General features: G+C 48.9%; 1 protein-coding gene across 1 annotated transcript in view; it reads left to right on the top strand.

The window, feature by feature from the left end:
* Positions 1–7,629: 7,629 nt before the first annotated feature.
* The window catches only part of MERTK (MER proto-oncogene, tyrosine kinase), a 117,414-nt gene continuing 107,080 nt past the window's right edge, over positions 7,630–17,963 (top strand). The window contains exon 1 of the mRNA XM_052648805.1: positions 7,630–7,799. Coding sequence (XP_052504765.1) covers positions 7,739–7,799 — 61 coding nt within the window. The 5' untranslated portion in view covers positions 7,630–7,738. The remainder of the gene's footprint in view (positions 7,800–17,963) is intronic.

Below are 17,963 nucleotides of genomic sequence, written 5' to 3'. Positions count from 1 at the left end.
TTTTGGCAGTGGCCAATGCAGGGCTTCTTATCCGTCCCTGCTCCATTTTCCCTTGCCTTTATTCTCTCTCTCCTGGGTTAAAGCATCAGCAGTCATCAAATTTGCCTCCAGCTCTAGTTTTTAGGGAACACAGTCCACAAAGAGTGTCCTATGCTGCTTATTGTCCAGTCTATGAATACAGTCACTGAAAGGATTCACCCAGCTCTTCCCCCTGAGTGTTCCCTGGTCTGCTTGTAAATTCTCCTCAAGATTCCTCTCCATGGCCTCAGCCTATGATGTTTTCTCAGGACTAGAGTTTCCTAAAACACAGGACTTTCCATTTAATTTAAAGAACGGTGCCTTAAAAAAAAAAAAAAATTTAGTTCTTTGAAGGATTTTTGTTTGTTTGTTTGCCGCACCACATAGCATGCAGGATCTTAGTTCCCTGATCAGGGATGAACCCGTGCCCCGCAACAGTGAAAGTCTTAACCACTGGACTGCCCGCGGAGTCTCTAGAGGGACATCTTTAAACAGCACCGTCCCTTTTCTGAGTCTGACCGTTTTACTTCCAGTATGGGTGGCTCATTGCTGTTTTTGTCGTTGTTGTTGTTTTGCCTATGGAGTGAGTTTTCATGGCAAAGAGCTCCCGAAACCACAAGAGGAAACACTTTTATTCCACCATTGTGTTCACAACACTGAATGGTAACTTTTCCTTGTGCCGTTTTGCAATGACTATGGAAGCCATTGTTCCGGGAGGGCCTGGAATTAACCTGAGCTATTCTGCTAAAGTTTCTTCATGGCCCTGGCTCCTGGTCAGGGCATGAAGCCTACTGACTAGTAATGTTGATTTGTGGGATCGAAGAGGTCCAGGGAGATTTGTGCGAGCTTGTCAGTGCTGTTTATTGAAAACAGTGAGATACAAGGACCTACTATCCAACACGAGGAACTATATGCAATATCTTCTAATGACCTGTAACGGAAAAGAATCTGAAAAAGAATACATGTGCGTGGTTTGTGTATAACTGAATCACTGTGCAGTACATTTGAAACTAACACAACATTGTATATCAACTACAATTTTTTAAAAAATTTTAAAATAAAGAACAAAACAATAAACAATGAGTTACAGGATTTGCACATGGTCTCAGTGAGACCCCAGGGCTTCCCTGGTGGCTAGGATGGTAGAGTCTGCCTGCAGTGCGGGAGACCTGGGTTCAATCCCTGGGTTGGAAGATCCCCTGGAGAAGGAAATGGCAACCCACCCCAGTATTCTTGCCTGGAAAATCTCGTGGGTGGAGGAGCCTGGCAGGCTATATAGTCCGTGGGGTGGCAGAGTTGGACACGACTGAGCGAACATGTCCATCCATCGGTGTGACCCCTAGAGGGCGCTGCTGTTGAAGCCAGTTATGCCTTGGGAGTATGCCTAGGCGACCTGGGGCACGGAAAAATCCTCAGCTGAACTTCTCTTTGGGGCTCCCTGGTTCCGAGGTGTTCCCAGTGGTTCCTGATCCAAGAGACGGAGTGCATCTGGCCACACGTCTTCCAGAAAGGGTGGACAAAGGATCCTGTGCCTGGCCTGTCTGGAATCCTTATGATAAAACAACCATTAACTGTGATGCATGTTAATTTACTGCTGTTGTGGTATGGTGTCCTGTCTCTGTAACAAACTGTAGGAGCTGGAGCTGGTGAGTCTTTTTAGCAACTGGATTCCTGTTTAACTGCCACGTAGTTATACCACTGCACTTATGTTCAATGCAGTATTCCAAATGGATTGCTTCACCTGAAGCATGGTCCCCCAAGAACTTTACACCCGTGCCCCAGCATGATGCTCAGTACACTGACTGGAGGATCTTCCATGCACCATCTACACTGCCCAAGAAACTATCCGAGACTGTGCTTCCCCTAAGATGTGGGGTGTTCTGAGTGGACCTTCTCACAGGCACCATGTCAGTTCCCCGGCAAACTTCAACAACTTGGCCCTTATATGCATTTCCAGCATGTTGCTCAACACACGACATGGGGGAGAAGAAGTCAAGGGGCTTAGCCTCTGTCATGCTGCAATGTCATTTATGTATTAAATGTACTGAAACCACCAAGAATTATGGCAGGGCTGGCATGAAGGCAGCGCCAATGATGCAAATACTGAAATCTTCAAGGAACAAGAGGAGAGAGCCAGCGGTCTGTAGTGACCTCAGCAGCCAGGTCTGATGATATGAGACTCAAATCCTGAGACTCTGGAAAGAAGGGCAGAGAATGGTCTTCAGGCATCAAGGAGAACCCCACCTCTAGGCTCAGAGGTAGGAGGGATGCGAGTGCAGAAGGCAGGTTCAGCAAAGAAAAGCCAGGGTGCTGTGATGGGAGGACCATGGACTGGCTGCTGGGCAAGTGAGAACCAACGTGGTCCTTGACTGGCATTCGGGTCAATGAGACTGGGGCTTCCTGATGGAGGGAATGTGCATTAGCTCAGCGACACACTCGAGGTGCTGGTCTTACACCTTGATGTGGCACAAGCTCAGTAGAGTTTTGTGAAATCATGAGTGAATGAATGGCTCTCTGGCACCGAAACTAGTTTGAGACTGTTTCTCGGCACATCATCATTCACAGAGTATGGTTCCAGTGAGCCAGATCCCTCAGTACTGGGCGGTCTCCGCTGTGTTAAAGTGAGTGGCAGGAGACTAGCTTGAACTGGGGGTCCATGTAGCAGACTGGAGGCAGGAGTGGAAAGTCAACTACAGGCCCCATTTGGGGACAAGGCTGAGGGGTTGAGGGAGGTGTCTGTGTAGGTGGGCCGGCCAGAGGGAGGGTGTGGCTTTAGAGTAGGGCCACTGATCCAGCAAGTCCACTCCTGGGCATAGACCCAGACAAAAGGCAATTCAAAATGATATATGCACTTCTGTGTTCATTGAAGCACTGTTCGCAACAGCCAAGACACAGAAAACCTAAATGTTCACCGACAGATGAATGGATAGAGAAGCTGTGGTACATATATACACTGGAACATGACTCAGTTCTTTAAAAGAATGAAACAATGCCATCTGAGGAACATGGATGGGCCTAGAGATGACCACACTACATGCAGTAAGTTGGAAAGAGAAAGACAAATACCATATGATTTCACTTATAGGTAGAATCTAAAATATGACACAAGCGAACATACCTATGAACAGAAACAAACTCACAGAACGGACTTAGAGCTGCCAAGGAGGGGTTAGTGTGGGGGAAGGGAAGGATTGGGAGTTTGGGATTAATAGATACAAACTATTGTATATAGGAGATATAAACAACAGAGTCCTACTGTATAGCCCATATTGAACTATATTCAATATCCTGTGATAAACTAGAATGGAAAAGAATGTGAAAGAGAATATATATGTGCATAATTGAGTCACTTTACAGCAAAAACTAACACAGTGTTGCAAATCAACTATATTTTAATAAACAAAAAAATAGATTAGGGCCGTTGATGACTGACTCTTTACGTCCTTCGTGTGTCGTTTGGCCTGTTCCCCTGAGGACCTCAGCTGTTAGTCCTGTACCGTGTCGCTGATATCCTGAACATGCTTGATGACTAGACTGTATTCACAGTGCCGCTTGATTTAAGACACAGCCCTTCTACACTTGACTCAACGGGGGCTGTCTTCCCCAGCCCCTGGATGAACACTGCTATGGGCCATTGACATGCTCTCTTTTTCTTACATAATAAAAGTGGGGGCTCCACCTTGTAATGTGCAGAGTCCCATCAGATATAGGAGAGAGTGTAGACACTGGAGTATGAGTTCCAGGTTGCTGTCATCCTGCTAAAGTTGCCCAAATGTAGCCTTTTGGGCTACATTCTATAAGGATGAAAATAGTTGTATAACATGGGATCTATTTTTTAAAAAACGAACATTTCCCATCACATATCTTTATAATTAGGACATTAGCATTCAATAACATTCAGAGGCATGGCAAGTATAAAATTAAAACGGTAGAATCGGAGCTTCCCTGGTGGCCCAGTGGTGAAGACACAGTGCCCCCACTGCCACGGGGAAGGCGATGGCACCCCACTCCAGTGCTCTTGCCTGGAAAATTCCATGGATGGAGGAGCCTGGTGGCTGCAGTCCATGGGGTCGTGAAGAGTCGGACATGACTGAACGACTTCACTTTCACTTTTCACTTTCATGCATTGGAGAAGCAAATGGCAACCTACTCCAGTGTTCTTGCCTGGAGAATCCCAGGGACGGCGGAGCCTGGTGGGCTGCTGTCTATGGGGTCACACAGAGTCAGACACGACTGACACGACTTAGCAGCAGCAGCTCCCACTGCAGGGGGCATGAGCTCAGTCTGCTTGGGGAACTAAGATCCTGCATGCCACATGGCACAGCAAAAAAATTAGAAAAAAAATACGATAGTCAGTAACCTACATTTTAGCTAGTGTTGATGTCTGTGGAAGTTTTAAAACAATGCTCTAACTCCTCTGACACTTCCATCATCAAGAGGTGGGGGTTATGGCTCTTTGCCAGGAGGGTGGGGTTGTGACCGTATCCACCATCCACCAAGACAGTCTGGCTTAGTGGAGTCAGGTGACCTCTGAGGCTAGGTTTTGAAAGGCCATGCGGCTTCCATCTTGGTCACTGGAAGGAATGGTCACTCTTGGAGCCTAGAATTTCCTTGTAGGACTTCCAACTACACCAGGTCATCTTGGGGAAGCCTCATTTAGGTGGTCTCGTCTGCAGCCCTGGACCTTAGGGTCATTGCAGTTTAAGTACCTGCTATGTGAGGATCAGGGATTGACCACCTTCTGTAAAGGGCCAGACCACGTGGCCTTGTGGCCTCTGACCTCTGTCGCAGCTCTCTGACTCCGCTGTGACAGCACGGGAGCAGCCGTGAACAACACACACTGCATGGCTGTGTTCCAATAATCCTGATCTGCAAACACAGGCAAGAGGCCCATCAGCTATAGTTTGCTGATCCCTGTTCCAGACGCTTCTAGTCCACAGTCATTGAACCCAATATTTCAGCAGAGATGGAAGAGGTAAGACACCCCATCTTTTTTGTGCCCTGTCTAAATCTCCGACCCACACAATCTGTGAATCTAACACAGCAGCTGTGGTTTACCCATGCTGTGTCTCGGGTGGTATATCACACAGGAATAGATAACTAGACAGTTTTATACTAGGTAAGCCTACTCATCAACAGTGTATTAATAAGCAGAGTCATCACTCGGCCAACAAAGGTCCATATAGTCAGAGCTATGGTTTTTCCAGGAGTCATGTATAAATGTGAGAGTTGGACCATAAAGAAGGCTGAGCGCCAAAGAACTGATGTTTTCAAATTGTGGTGCTGGAGAAGACTCTTGAGAGTCCCTTGGACTGTAAGGAGATGAAACCCGTCCATCCTAAAGGAAATCAACCCTGAATATTCATTGGAATGATGGATGCTGAAGCTGAAGCTGTAATAGCTTGACCACCTGATGTGAAGAGCCAACTCACTGGAAAGAGACCCTGATGTTAAGGAAGACTGAAGGCAAGAGGAAAAGAGGGTAGCAGAGGATGAGATAGTTGGATGGCATCACCAACTCAATGGACCTAAGTTTGAGCAAACCACGTGAGACAGTGAAGGACAGGGAAGTCTGCAGTCCATGAGGTTGCAAAGAGTTGGACATGGCTTAGCGACTGAACAACAACAGAAGCCTCATCAAGAATGTGAGGCATAGCAAAGACTTGAAGGAGGAGAATTAACCAAGAGTGTGTGAGTCTATCGAAGAGCATTCCAAGCAGAGGAAACAGTTGGTGCAAAACCCTGGGATGGAAGAGAGTCTAGCGTATATGAGCAGCAGCAAGGACACCGCAGAACAGGGCTCCGCTGACACACCCTGGCAACCCTGCACATGTCCATGTAGGTGTGCAGGTGAGGCTTGACTCCAGTTCTACCCGGGTTTTGGGAAACTGTCCCACGATTCCTCCCGGGGCAGGGGGAGGTGAGGCTGGTGAGCAGCCATTGGAGGCGTTTTCTTATCCTTATCTCACAGCACACCTGTTTCTCTTCCTTCTCCAGACTTTCAGCTGGGCACGTGAGTGCGTTTCCACCCCCACCCCCCACCATGCCCCCTTCCCCGCACCCAACAACACAGCAGCAGTCACCGGTGAAAATCAATGAGACTGCCCGGCTCTACTTTACAGTTGTCTGCTCATCATGGGAGCTACCCACTGCTCATGTCCACCCCTCTGGCTGGGTGTCATCCTATGGGACTAGGGATGCCAGTGGCTGACATCATGCTGATTTTGCTGTCAGTTAAGTAACAATGGATCTAAATCCACGGGGCTGGTTGCCTCCTTACAGCCAAATCTAGCCCACTTGACCAGCCCGACTGGGGTCAGGGACTCTGGACCAGAAAGCAGCACAACTGGAAGCGGAGTAAAGAGATGAGGTCGGAGAGGAGAGGGGACCAGGTCATGCATTCCCCTGTAGGCCACAAGGCAGGACCCTGGCTTTCAGGCAGAGAGAAAGCAGGAATCAGTGTCCGGTTTTGAGCAGAGGAATGGCATTATTGATTCATGTTGTCAAAGGATCACATGAAAACACATTCATTCTAAAGATGTTGCCTTAAACATAGTATGTGTGCATGTGTGTGGATGCATGCTGAGTTGCTTCAGGCACGTCAGATTCTGTGCGACCCTAAGTGACCCCGTGGACTGGAGCCTGCCAGGCTTCTCTGTCCATGGGGATTCTCCAGGCAAGAATACAACCCATACAAGGGCGTGGGTTGCCATGCCCTCCTCCAGGAGATCTTCCCCACCCAGGGATCGAACTCATGTCTCTTACCTCTCCTGCACTGGCACCACCGGTATGTGTGCATATCTATATATAAAATGTTAAGTTATCCTTTCAGTTATTAGTACAAGTGGCTGACACTTCTTTCACGGTTAACTTTCTCTGCGACTGCCCTCTTGGCCCCTCCACACTTTAATCGCTGGGGGGTGGGGGTGGGGGGCCTCTTCCCACTTCGTAGGTGTTCATCTCCCTCCACGAGTCCTCTCTTGGACTCCACAAGGGGGCACAGCAAAATGTTCTTCCCGGGAGGCGGTGAGCTCCGAGACTCCAGGACTGCCCCACACCTTCGGCCCGGGAAGGCGCTCGGCTGGGGGCGCCGCCAAGGTGGCCTCGGCTTCTTGGAGCGTTGCTGCCTGCGTTTTATGTCTGCTGAGCCGGGATTGCGGGACTGCCTCAGCCTCCAAGCCGCAGGCACCTTGTCTTAAGTCGCTGGCAGCCTCGGGCACCCTACGCTCCTGCCCAACTTACTCTCTGTCCCTCCTACCTGCACTTGTCGGTCGTCTGGATCCCCGGGAGGCCCGGGGCACTTTCTCCTCCCCAGACCTCCAGTCACCCCTCCCCTTTACGGTCCTCACCTCCCTCCCCCCGCTTTCAGCCCCCGCCCCCCCCCCCCCCACGCCCAGGCTCAACCCCACCCCGCGGCCCGCCCCTCTCCGCCCCTTGGGTCCAGCCCCCCCTTCCACCCACTCCGCCGCCCGCCTCTCCCCGCTGCCTTCCCGCCCCCTCCCCTGCCCGACTGGCTGGGTCGGCTCAGACTCGGCCCCTCGCCCGCCCCGCTCCAGCTCTCTACGCCTTCGACCGCGGCTCCGCTCTGCGCCTTCGGAGCGGGTTGCCCGGGTCTCCGGGAGTGGGCTGTTTTTGCGCGCGCTAGGCCGGCGACGCGGCAGGTTCCGGACGTCCATCTGTCCGTCGGTCCAAAGAGACTGTTCAGACCCGCAATCTCGGGATGGGGCGGGCTGTGCTGCTGTTCCTGCCGTGGCTCTTCCTCTCCGCGCTCTGGACACGAGGTGAGTGCAAGGGGCCGGGGGTTCGGGGCCGGGGCTTCGCGCCCGGGAGCTCCGGGGAGAGAGCGCGCCGATCGGGGCGCACCCGGCTGCTGGCGAGTTTGCAGACCCCTCCCCGCGCCCCAGAGGTGCCAGGTGCCGAGGTGCAGGGCTCCCGCGTACCCACCGTCCTGGCATCCTGGCTGGGTAGTGGGTGCGCGTCCCCGCGGAGCCGGGAGGGGTGGGCGCCGAGGGCCCACAGTGACCGCGGAGAGGGAAACCGAGCTCGGCCGGTTGCGCTGCAAGTCCTAAAGTTTTCGGCGGAGGGAAATGCGCCAAAAACTTCTCACTGGAAGTGGCTGTGTGGCTGGACCCCAGTTGCTGGCGGGAGTTCTAGGAGCCGCACGCAGACCCCATCTCCACTCTGGGCGACTGGAGACCCGCAGGCTGCGAGAGTTGAGGTCGCAGTCCCGGTGCAGCGATGCACCAAGGCCAAAGCGCGACCGGGAGGGACTAGTCGGGCTGCCCCCCACCCCGGGCCTTCAGGGACTACTTTAGCAGCGACGCCCTGTGAGTGGGTGGGGGGCCAGAAAAAGAGCACGCGCTCTTTTTACCCCTATTATTGCTGAACGGGATCTAACGTGCTTGGTCAGCGTCTAGGCGTATTACCTCTGCGCTGCTGCTGCTAAGTCGCTTCAGTCGTGTCCTACTCTGTGCGAACCCATGGCCTGCAGCCTACCAGGCTCCTCCGTCGATGGGATTTTCCAGGCAAGAGTACTGGAGTGGGGTGCCATTGCCTTCTCCGTCTGCACTGCTAGGCATTCCAATATAAGATACTGGATTGGTAAGTAGAGGCACAGGAAGGCAGGTTTCATGGTTCCATTCTGTATCCGCAGCTTGTTTGGAGGGTCAGTGATTAACGAATGGGCTAGAAGTTTAACCTCTGAAGTACTTCTTAAGGAAGCTGGAAGAAACTTAACCAGGCTTTATGCTGAATAAACACACATCAAGCATTTTTCCTTAGCTTAAAGGTTTAGCTTTTATATAAACCTATTGTGGTCAAAGGTGTTTTTGAAGAGTACCTGGAAACTTCAATTATACTTAAGCAGTTTACTTCAGAATTTTTCCTGTGAGAATTTCATTGGAAAGCTCAGTTGCTCAAATCAGAAATTCTTAAGCAGCTGCACCCTCTTGTTACACGTTAAATTACACATATAATTTATAATTTGAGGCAATGTAGCAATTTGAAGCAAACATCCAGAGAGTAAACCAAGCAAAGAATGAAAACAATTGTATTCTTTACCCCAACCACCCACCCCCCACCAAACCCTCAGAAATTCCTCAGCATTTCTGCTAGATCAGTTTTTCATAATCTGTTATATTTTGCTACCAGGGAAGGCTGGCCATAAATAGTCTTGGATGTAGTAAATGTGGTGACAATTATGGGAAAAGTAACAGAAGCAGTAGTTTTGGGGAAGATGTTTTTTTAATGGAGTTTTTCTTTTTCTACTTTTTTTTAAGCATTAATAATAATAAACCTTCTGTAGCTGATAATTACTTTAAGCAGATAATCATAAAAGTCTGTTAAAATCCACCCAACTGGAAGATTGTAGTTTCTCCAGTTTTTCTTCTCCTACCTTTTGTTTCTTATCTTGAATTGACCTGTGAGATGTCTGACAGTGTTTCATTTTGGGAAAAGTTCAAAGAATGGGATTCTCACTGGCTGAATGAGAGCAGACCTCTTGGCTCAGATGGTAAAGAATTTGCCCACTGTGTGGGAGAGCTAGGTTCGATTCCCTGGGTCAGGATGATCCCCTGGAGAAGGGAATGGCTATCCACTCGAGTATTCTTGCCTGAAGAGTTCCGTGGACAGAGGAGCATGGCGGGCTGCAGTCCGTGTGGCTGCAAAGAGTCGGACATGATGGAGTAACTAACACTTTCTCACACTCAAGGGTGCTGAAAATGGAAATTGGATTCCTTGTCTAGTTTTAAGGTTTTCATATTGCATGTTGTGGCTCTAAGTGGTTTACTCACCAGACAGCAGAGCCAGGAGAGACGGGGTATGAATGTGTGCATAGACTCTACACTGTAGAGGAATGGATAATTACAATTTACACAGCACTTTAACCCTGAAATCTTCCCCACTCCTTACCCCCACCCCATACCCACAAACACCCTTGCACAAAGATAAACACAGAGAACTGAAACTGCTGAACCAGGGGCATTTCTGGGCTCTCCAGTCCTTTCTGTTCCGTCTCTGATGGGGGTGCCAGTGAGCAACAAATCAGCAAAGGGTAGCTCTAGAGGCCGAGGGGAAGCTGGAGGATGAAAATACAGAAGTGGATCTTGCTATGATTTATGGTGGTACCGATGAACCTATTTGCAGGGCAGCAGTGGAGACAGAGACACAGAGCAGACTTATGGCCCAGGGCTGGGGGGAGGACCGAGAGGAAGAGAGGCATGGAGAGAGGAGCATGGCAGCACACACACTGCCACATGTAAAGGAGAGCCAGTGGGAATTTGCTCTATGACTCAGGGAGCTCAAACTGGGGCTCTGTGACAACCTAGAGGCGTGGGATGGGGTGGGAGGGAGGGAGGTTCAAGAGGGAGCGGAGATGTGTATATCTGTGGCTAATTCATGTTGATGTATGGCAAAAAGCAAACCAATATTGTAAAGCAACTATCCTTCAATTTAAAATAAGTTTTAAAAAACGCAGACGTGGATAAAAGTGAAGGCATTGCAAGGACCTAACCAGTGATGAGGCTATGCTTGCCCCTTAATGCAACCCTTAGAACTAATTGGGCTTTTGTTCTTTTAATCTAACTTTTTTTTTTTTCCATTACTTATTTGGCTTCATCAAGTCTTAGTTGCGGCATTCAGGATCTTTGTTGCATCACGCAGGATCTTTCGTTGCAGCATATGGACTCTCTAGTTGGGGTCCAGGCTTAGTTGCTGGGAGGCCTGTGGGATCTTAGTTAACCGACCAGGGATCAAACCCAAGTCCCCTGCATTGCAAGGTGGATACCACTGGACCAGCAGGGAAGTCCTTAATTGGGTTTTAAAACTCTTCAGTGTTGTGGTTTCTCTCCCAAACTGAAGCTGACACCGTATTACAGTATACTGTAAACATTATCCCAGAAAGAACTTTAAGCTGTCTAGTTGCTCATGGGCTTTGTATCAACGGACTCACATGCTTTGGGAAAGGAAGCAGGTCACATTTCAAAAATAAGTGACTTTTCAAAAGTTATTCTGATCTGCTTCCTTAGAGTGGTGATTCTGTGTGTGTGTGTGTTTATGCTCAGTCGCTCAGCCGTGTCTGACTGCAACCGCGTGGACTGAAGCTCGTCAGGCTCCTCTGTCCACGGAATTTTCCAGGCAAGAATACTGGAGTGGGTTGCCATTTCTTTCTCCAGGGGATCTTTGACACGGGGATTGAACCTGAATTTCTTACTCTGGCAGGCGGATTCTTTACCACTGAGCTACCAGGGAAGCCAACGTGATGAACAGAACACTATTATTTTTCAAAATGATAACTATTGTTTCAATCAAAAATAACTTCCAAGTAATCCTAGGAGCAGGGTCAGTAATCCTAGGAGCAGGCTGCCAGTCATAGTTGGTTAAAAACAGTGCCAGTGAACTGATAATACACCACCAGGTAGAGAGGCTGAGCCTTGCTTTAAACGGGTTCCCCCGCCTGGAAATGAATACATGCCAACCCGCCACTTTCTGCGTAGTGGCCAGAATGAGACTTTGAGGTTGAATTGCACTGGGTGGCCTCCCTTTCGGCACCAAGGCTGGCAAGGGCTGGGGTCCTACCTGTCTTCTTTGACTTATTTTCAGTTTCAGTTCTTGCCGCTCCAGCCACAAAGGTCTTTTTGGCTCTTTTTTTGTGGAAGTTCCCTCTGGCTAAAATCTTCCCCAAGATGTCTACACGCTAACTCAGTTGCTCTCCTGAAGAGGCCTTCCCTCACTGCCACCTCTGCCATACTCACGCACACACTCTATTAAATAACTCTACCGCTGTCTGATGGGTCCTTCTCTGTTTTCCAAGCAGGGTGCTCATTTCAGGTGCTCAGTATCTGCTGTTGTTGACTCACTAAGTCATATCCTAGTCTTTTTTGACCCCATGGATTTTAGCACGCCAGGCTCCTCTGTCCATGGGATTTCCTGGCAAGAATACTGAAGTGGATTGCCATTTCCTTCTCTAGAGGAGCTACATGACTCAGGGATCGAACCCTCGTCTCCTGTGTGGGCAGGTGGATATTGTAACTACTGAGCCATCAGGGAAGCATCTGCACAGAGAAGTATTTGCTTAGTATCTGCAAAGATCAAGGCCTCTGTGGGTCTCGCTGTCTTCCTCTCACTTCTTTCTCCCTTCTGGCTTTTCCAGAAACGGTTGCCGCAGCTCCCAGGCCCTTGTGCTTGGGGCTTGGTTGCTAGAAAACAGTTTTTCATTTCACTGTTATGCCAAAATGATTCCATTACTAGAAAGGTTACGGTAGATTTGTGGACTGTATTAAGGCCAGTAGAGCAAAATTAACATTTTTTTATAGTCTCGACTTAAAATTAAAAGCCAATTTTTCATGTTAAAGATACTGTTTAACAGTTCCTTGCCCAGAGCAGACTGCCTAATTCCCAGGTCACTGTGGCCCGGAGTGTCTTGACTTTGGCGTGTTGTTACTAGTTTAATCTTAACCCGAAACACGGGGCTCAGAGTGGGGGTGGGGGTGGGGGAAGTGCATCTCAGCAGGGAGTTAAGTATTATAAAACGTGAAAAAAAAAGCGGGTTATTCTTAAACCTGTGTGCTTCAAGGGATTGGAATGGAAATGTTAACAGGGGCTGAGTGACCAAATGGGCTGGGCTTCCTGTCCTGCCTGGCTGGCCTCTGGGGAGCCCCGGGTGCAGTGACTAACTCTCAGGACCTCAGTTCCCTCAGGGGTCCAGTGGAAATCTTCGTTGTTTGTGGAACTGTTGGGAGGATAAAGGAGGCAATGTCATGTGGTAAAAGCTCTCAAACTATTAGCCATTGTTACCCATGCTCCCTCCCTTCTGAACTCAAATTTTGTAGTAATTGTTTTTCTTAAATAAAAGGTACTGGGGGAAAAGTTTCCCCTTTTCTTACTGAAATGTGTCCTAAATTGAAACCTGAAATATGAGGTCAGATCTGTGGCCGACCCCCCCCCCCCCCCCACTGGTCATAGCGCTTTGGTGGAGGGCTGTGGGGGGTCCATTCTGGAGCGCAGAATTCCTTATTCTGTTTCCTGGTATTTCTGTGAACAGAACCCACACTTGTTACCTCAGACAAGGCAGGACCTGTCCTGACTGCTCCCCTTCCTGCCCCACCATGACCCTCACTCCTTGAATTCAGGCTTAACTTGGTCCAGGAATAGCTTCCCGTCATGTGCCTCTCAGGAAGGTATAAAAATGAAGTCCAGTTCCTCCTCGGTGTTTCCCACACCACTCTACTCTAAAGTGGGTGTGGTTTTGTTTTGGTTACTTTTTTTTTTTTGGTTGTTTGAGTGTAAACATCCAGATAATTCCTTTCCTTTTTTCCAGCTAAAACTAGGTTTGCCAAATGCAGGCTTCCGGAAGCTCTGTTTCTTGGGCGGTGCTCTTTGCCTGTGTCTGGGTGGCGCGTGCAGGTGGTCTTGTGGCAGATGGGCTGGGCAAGGAGCCCCAGGTGTGCTCCTGGTTTCCAGGTGCATCCTGCCTAGTGGCAGGTGTGAGCAAGCCCCCCAGGTACCCCAGGAAAGGCCCAGACTCCTCTGCCTCCCACACTCTGGGCATTTGCTAACCCCTGACCCAGAGGAAACTTGTTCTCTGCCTTGTTCCTGGTTCTACCCCTGCTGCCTCCAGCTAAAATGCTGAAAATGCCACCTGGCAGGAAGATCTTGCAGCCTGTTTTGGAGATCAAGAATACTCAGAGTACCTACCAGCCAGCACTTTCTCCCTCCTGGGCCTTAGTTTTCTTTGAAGTGAGGCTGTTGAACTGTATAGAAGATTTTTTTTTAATGGACCATTAAAAAAAATAATTGTATTTATTTTTGAGTGTGTTGGGTCTTCCTTCATTGGTGTTCGGGCTTTTTCTCTAATTGCTGTGTGGGTACGCATGCTAAATCACTTCAGTCCTGTCTGACTCTGTGCACCAGATTCTCCAGGCAAGAATACTGGAGTGGGTTGCTATGCCCGCCTCCAGGGGATCCCTCCGACCAAGGGATCGAACTCTTATCTTTTACGTCTCCCGCACTGAGAGGCGGCAAGTGGGGGCTACCCTCTAGTTTTGGTGCGTGGGCTGCTCATTGCGATGGCTTCTCTTGTTGCAGAGCATGACCTCTAGGGTGCCTGGGCTTCAGTAGTTATGGCTCCTGGGCTCTAGAGCTCAGGCGAAATAGTTCTGGTGCACGGCTTTCGTTGCCCCTCTGCACGTGGGATCCTCCCGGATCAGGGATGGAACCCGTGTCACTTGCATTGGCAGACGAATTGCTTACCGCTGAGCCACCAGGACAGCGCGGGGTGTGGACGATTTTTAAAGTCTTACGTTTGTTACAGCATTGTTTCTGTTTTCTGTTGAGGCCTGTGGGCCCCGAGGCACGTGGGATCTTAGTTCCCTCGCCAGGGACCAGACCCGCACCCCCTGCGTTGGAAGGCGAAGTCTTAACCCCCGGATGAGCAGGGAAGTTCCACGGAAGATTCTTAACCACAGCGAAAGCCCAGGTTTTCCTTGGGCTCATGAGGCCTGGAAGCTTGGCCCCACCAGCTGCTGGGCAGCTTGCCCTCTTGGTCGCCATTTCCACTCTGAGCCTCTCTTAGCCAGCAGGATCCAGCGGGCGTGGCCTGGCTGCCACGTCAGGTCACCTCCTTAGGTCCCAGTGTTTTAAAGTGAAATAAGGATGTTGCTGCTGTTGTTACTTAGTTGCTAAGTTATGTCCAGCTCTACTTGTGACCCCATGGACCATAGCCCACCAGGGTCCTCTGTCCATGGGATTTTCTAGGCAAGAATGCTGGAGTGCATTGCTGTTTCCTTGTCCAAGGGATCTTCCCCACCCAAGAATCGAATCCGAGTCAAGGAAGAATAGTTATGTCTTAAAGAGTTGGTTGAAAATTCTACACTCCATTCTAAAACATTTTATTTCATCCTTTTGTCCCCACTCCAGTATTCTTGGGCTTCCCTTGTGGCTCAGCTGGTAAAGAATCCGCCTGCAATGCAGGAGACCTGGGTTCTATCCCTGGGTTGGGAAGATCCCCTGGAGAAGGGAGAGGCTACCCACTTCAGTATTCTGGCCTGGAGAATTCCACGGACTGTATAGTCCATGGGGTCACAAAGGGTCGGACATAACTGAGCGACTTTCACTTCACTCACTTGTCCATTTCATCCACTGTTAGATCATTTTTCACTTAATGGTAAAATGGATTTTGCATGAGTCTTGAGGGAAGACTGGGTGGGGTGAGGGAAGGAGCAGGGCAGAGGGGAGAGGGAGGAAAAGAGAAGAGACATGTTGACCTTATGTTTGGACGGAGATCATACATTTACACCAAAAGCTAAGCATGTTGGAGTGACGTAGGCTTGGAGAAAAACCATTGCATTTCATAATCACAATGCATAGGTGTTTGTGGCAGCAGATTTTATGCTTGTGTGTTTCTCCCTGTCCTCAGACATTAATGGGGTCTTCTGGATTTTTCCCAGTCAGGCCCTTCATAGGTGTTGTCTAGCTTCTGGGGAGTCAAGCAAGGCCCGGCAATATCTGATCATCACTGGGTTAGAGCTTTGCCCCAGTTCACTCTGGGATGGGCCCCATCCTCAGGATTTAGGTCTCGGGCTGGAACTTGAGGATCAGGCAAGCGCTGTCTGAAAGGCACCCTTTTCTTTATAACCTGCTTTTGGGTGCAGGGATTGGGGGTGGGGGGTGACGGCTCTAGTTGTGTCAGCATTCAGGGCCGGTGGACGTCTTAGAGTTTGCCTTAGCTCTGGTCCTTCCTCTCCTTGGACATACAAAGGAAAGCCTTGTTTATTTTGGAGAAGGGATTGTTTTGCTATTGTAAGCCACAGGGCTTTCAAAGCTGCTCATAGAAGACCGACCTCACTATCGTTTTCGAAAATGATCTTTTCTACAAGTAAGAACAGGCTGTCTTCATGGAGAATATTAGAGCATAAACTCGCTGAAAGTACTTTTCTGTCCCGGTGCTGCTTAATGAATGCGCAGTGAGGTGATGAATATTCATGGCCTCCCAAGGGTGGCCTGTTTTCCACTCGGCACAGTTCAGGGCAGGCTGCCTCCACACAGGAAGTGAAAGCACCCTTTGAGCCTCTTTTTTCTTTTTTTTAAAATTTGGGCACATGATTTGAAGATTTGTTGATGAAAACAATGTTCTTTGAAAGTTTGAGGACAAAGGAAAAAGGAAGCTCTTAGACTTTAGCAGGAAATCTACAGCATTAGGTTAAAAAAAAAACACTTTGAGAGTCTGAAGATGTAAGTCCTCAGCCCAGTTGCAATGTGCAGGGAGAGTCATGCTGCAGAAATTGCATGTCTCTGTTGATCAAATAGGGGGCAGATAGGTGATTCTGGGATCTCTTCTGGGCAGGACACAGGTTGCATCTGAGAGATGTGGGCTGGAACAGTTTCTCTCCTCGAGAGTCAAACACAGGGCCTGCATGAGATCAACCCACCCGCCCCTGCCCTCTGCCTGGCTCTGGCTATAAGTGTCCTCAGGCATCAATCAGCCTAGAAATGGGGCCTTAGGCAGTGTAGAGTGTCCCTTAAAAATGAGTTGTGGGACTTCCCTGGCATTCCAATGGTTAAGACTCTGTGCTTCCACAGCAAGGGACACCGGTTTGATCCCTGGTCAGGGAACTAAAGATCCTCCATGCCTTTTGGCGTGGCCAAAAGCTAACTAGCTAAATAAAGTAATAATAGTCTTAATAATTCCCTGGTGATCCAGTGGTTAGGACTCAGCACTTTCACTGCCATGGGCCTAGGTCAAAAAATAAATGAAGTCTGAAAAAAAAAAAAAAAAAGAGTCCTGCCTGTATGACTTCTTTCCTGTGGGCAGCTACCGTTCCCTGCTGCCCTTGCTGACTGTGGCCCCATGAACTGCCCTCCTCTCCCCATCTCCCCACCCCCAGCTCTATCTGGAGCAACAAAAGAGTCTGGAAACACAGAGGTGTATTTCTGAGGATCCTGGACGTGCTCAAAATCCTTCAAGCTAGGCTTCCGCAGTACTTGAATTGAGAACTTCCAGATGTACAAGCTGGGTTTAGAAAAGGCAGAGGAACCAGAGATCAAACTGCCAACATTCATTGGATCATAGAGAAAGCAAGGGAATTCCAGAAAAACATCAGTTTCTGTTTCATTAATTACTTGAAAGCCTTTGATTGTGTGGATCACATAAAGCTGGAATATTCTTAAAGAGGTGGGATTACCAGACCACCTTACCTGCCTGCTGAGAAACCTGTGTGCAGATCAAGAAGCAACAGTTAGAACTGGACATGGAACAGTGTACTGGTTCAAAATTGGGAAAGAAGTACGTCAAGGCTATATATTGTCACCCTGCTTATGTAACCTGTATGCAGAGTACATCATGCAAAATGCTGGGCTGAACGACGCACAAGCTGGAATCAAGATTTCCAGGAGAAAAATCAACCACCTCAGATATGCATATGACACCACTCTAATGGCAGAAAGCGAAGAGGAACTAAAGAGCCTCTTGATGAGGGTGAAAGAGGAGGGTGAAAAAGCTGGCTTAAAACTCAACATTCAAAAAACGAAGATCATGGCATCTGGTCTCATCACTTCCTGGCAAATGGAAGGAGAAAAAGTGGAAACAGTGACATATTTTCTCTTCTCGGGTGACTGCAGCCATGAAATTAGGAGACTCTTGCTTCTTGGAAAGAAAACTATGACAAACTGAGACAGCGTTTTAAAAAGCAAAGACATCACTTTTGCTGACAGAGATCCATATAATCAAAGCTATGGTCTTTCCAGTAATCATGTATGGATGTGAGAGTTGAACCATAAAGAAGGCTGAGCACTGAAGAATTGATGCTTTCAAATTGTTGGCCTGCAGAAGACTCTTGAGAGTCTTTGGACAGCAAGCAGATTAAACCAGTCAATCCTAAAGGAAATCAACCCTGAATAATCATTGGAAGGGCTGATGCTGAAGCTGACGCTCCAATACTCTGGCTACCTGA

Source organism: Budorcas taxicolor, chromosome 11 (assembly GCF_023091745.1).
Source record: "Budorcas taxicolor isolate Tak-1 chromosome 11, Takin1.1, whole genome shotgun sequence".
In the NCBI taxonomy this organism is placed as follows: Eukaryota; Metazoa; Chordata; class Mammalia; order Artiodactyla; family Bovidae; genus Budorcas; species Budorcas taxicolor.
This window is presented reverse-complemented; position numbering and strand designations above follow the sequence as displayed.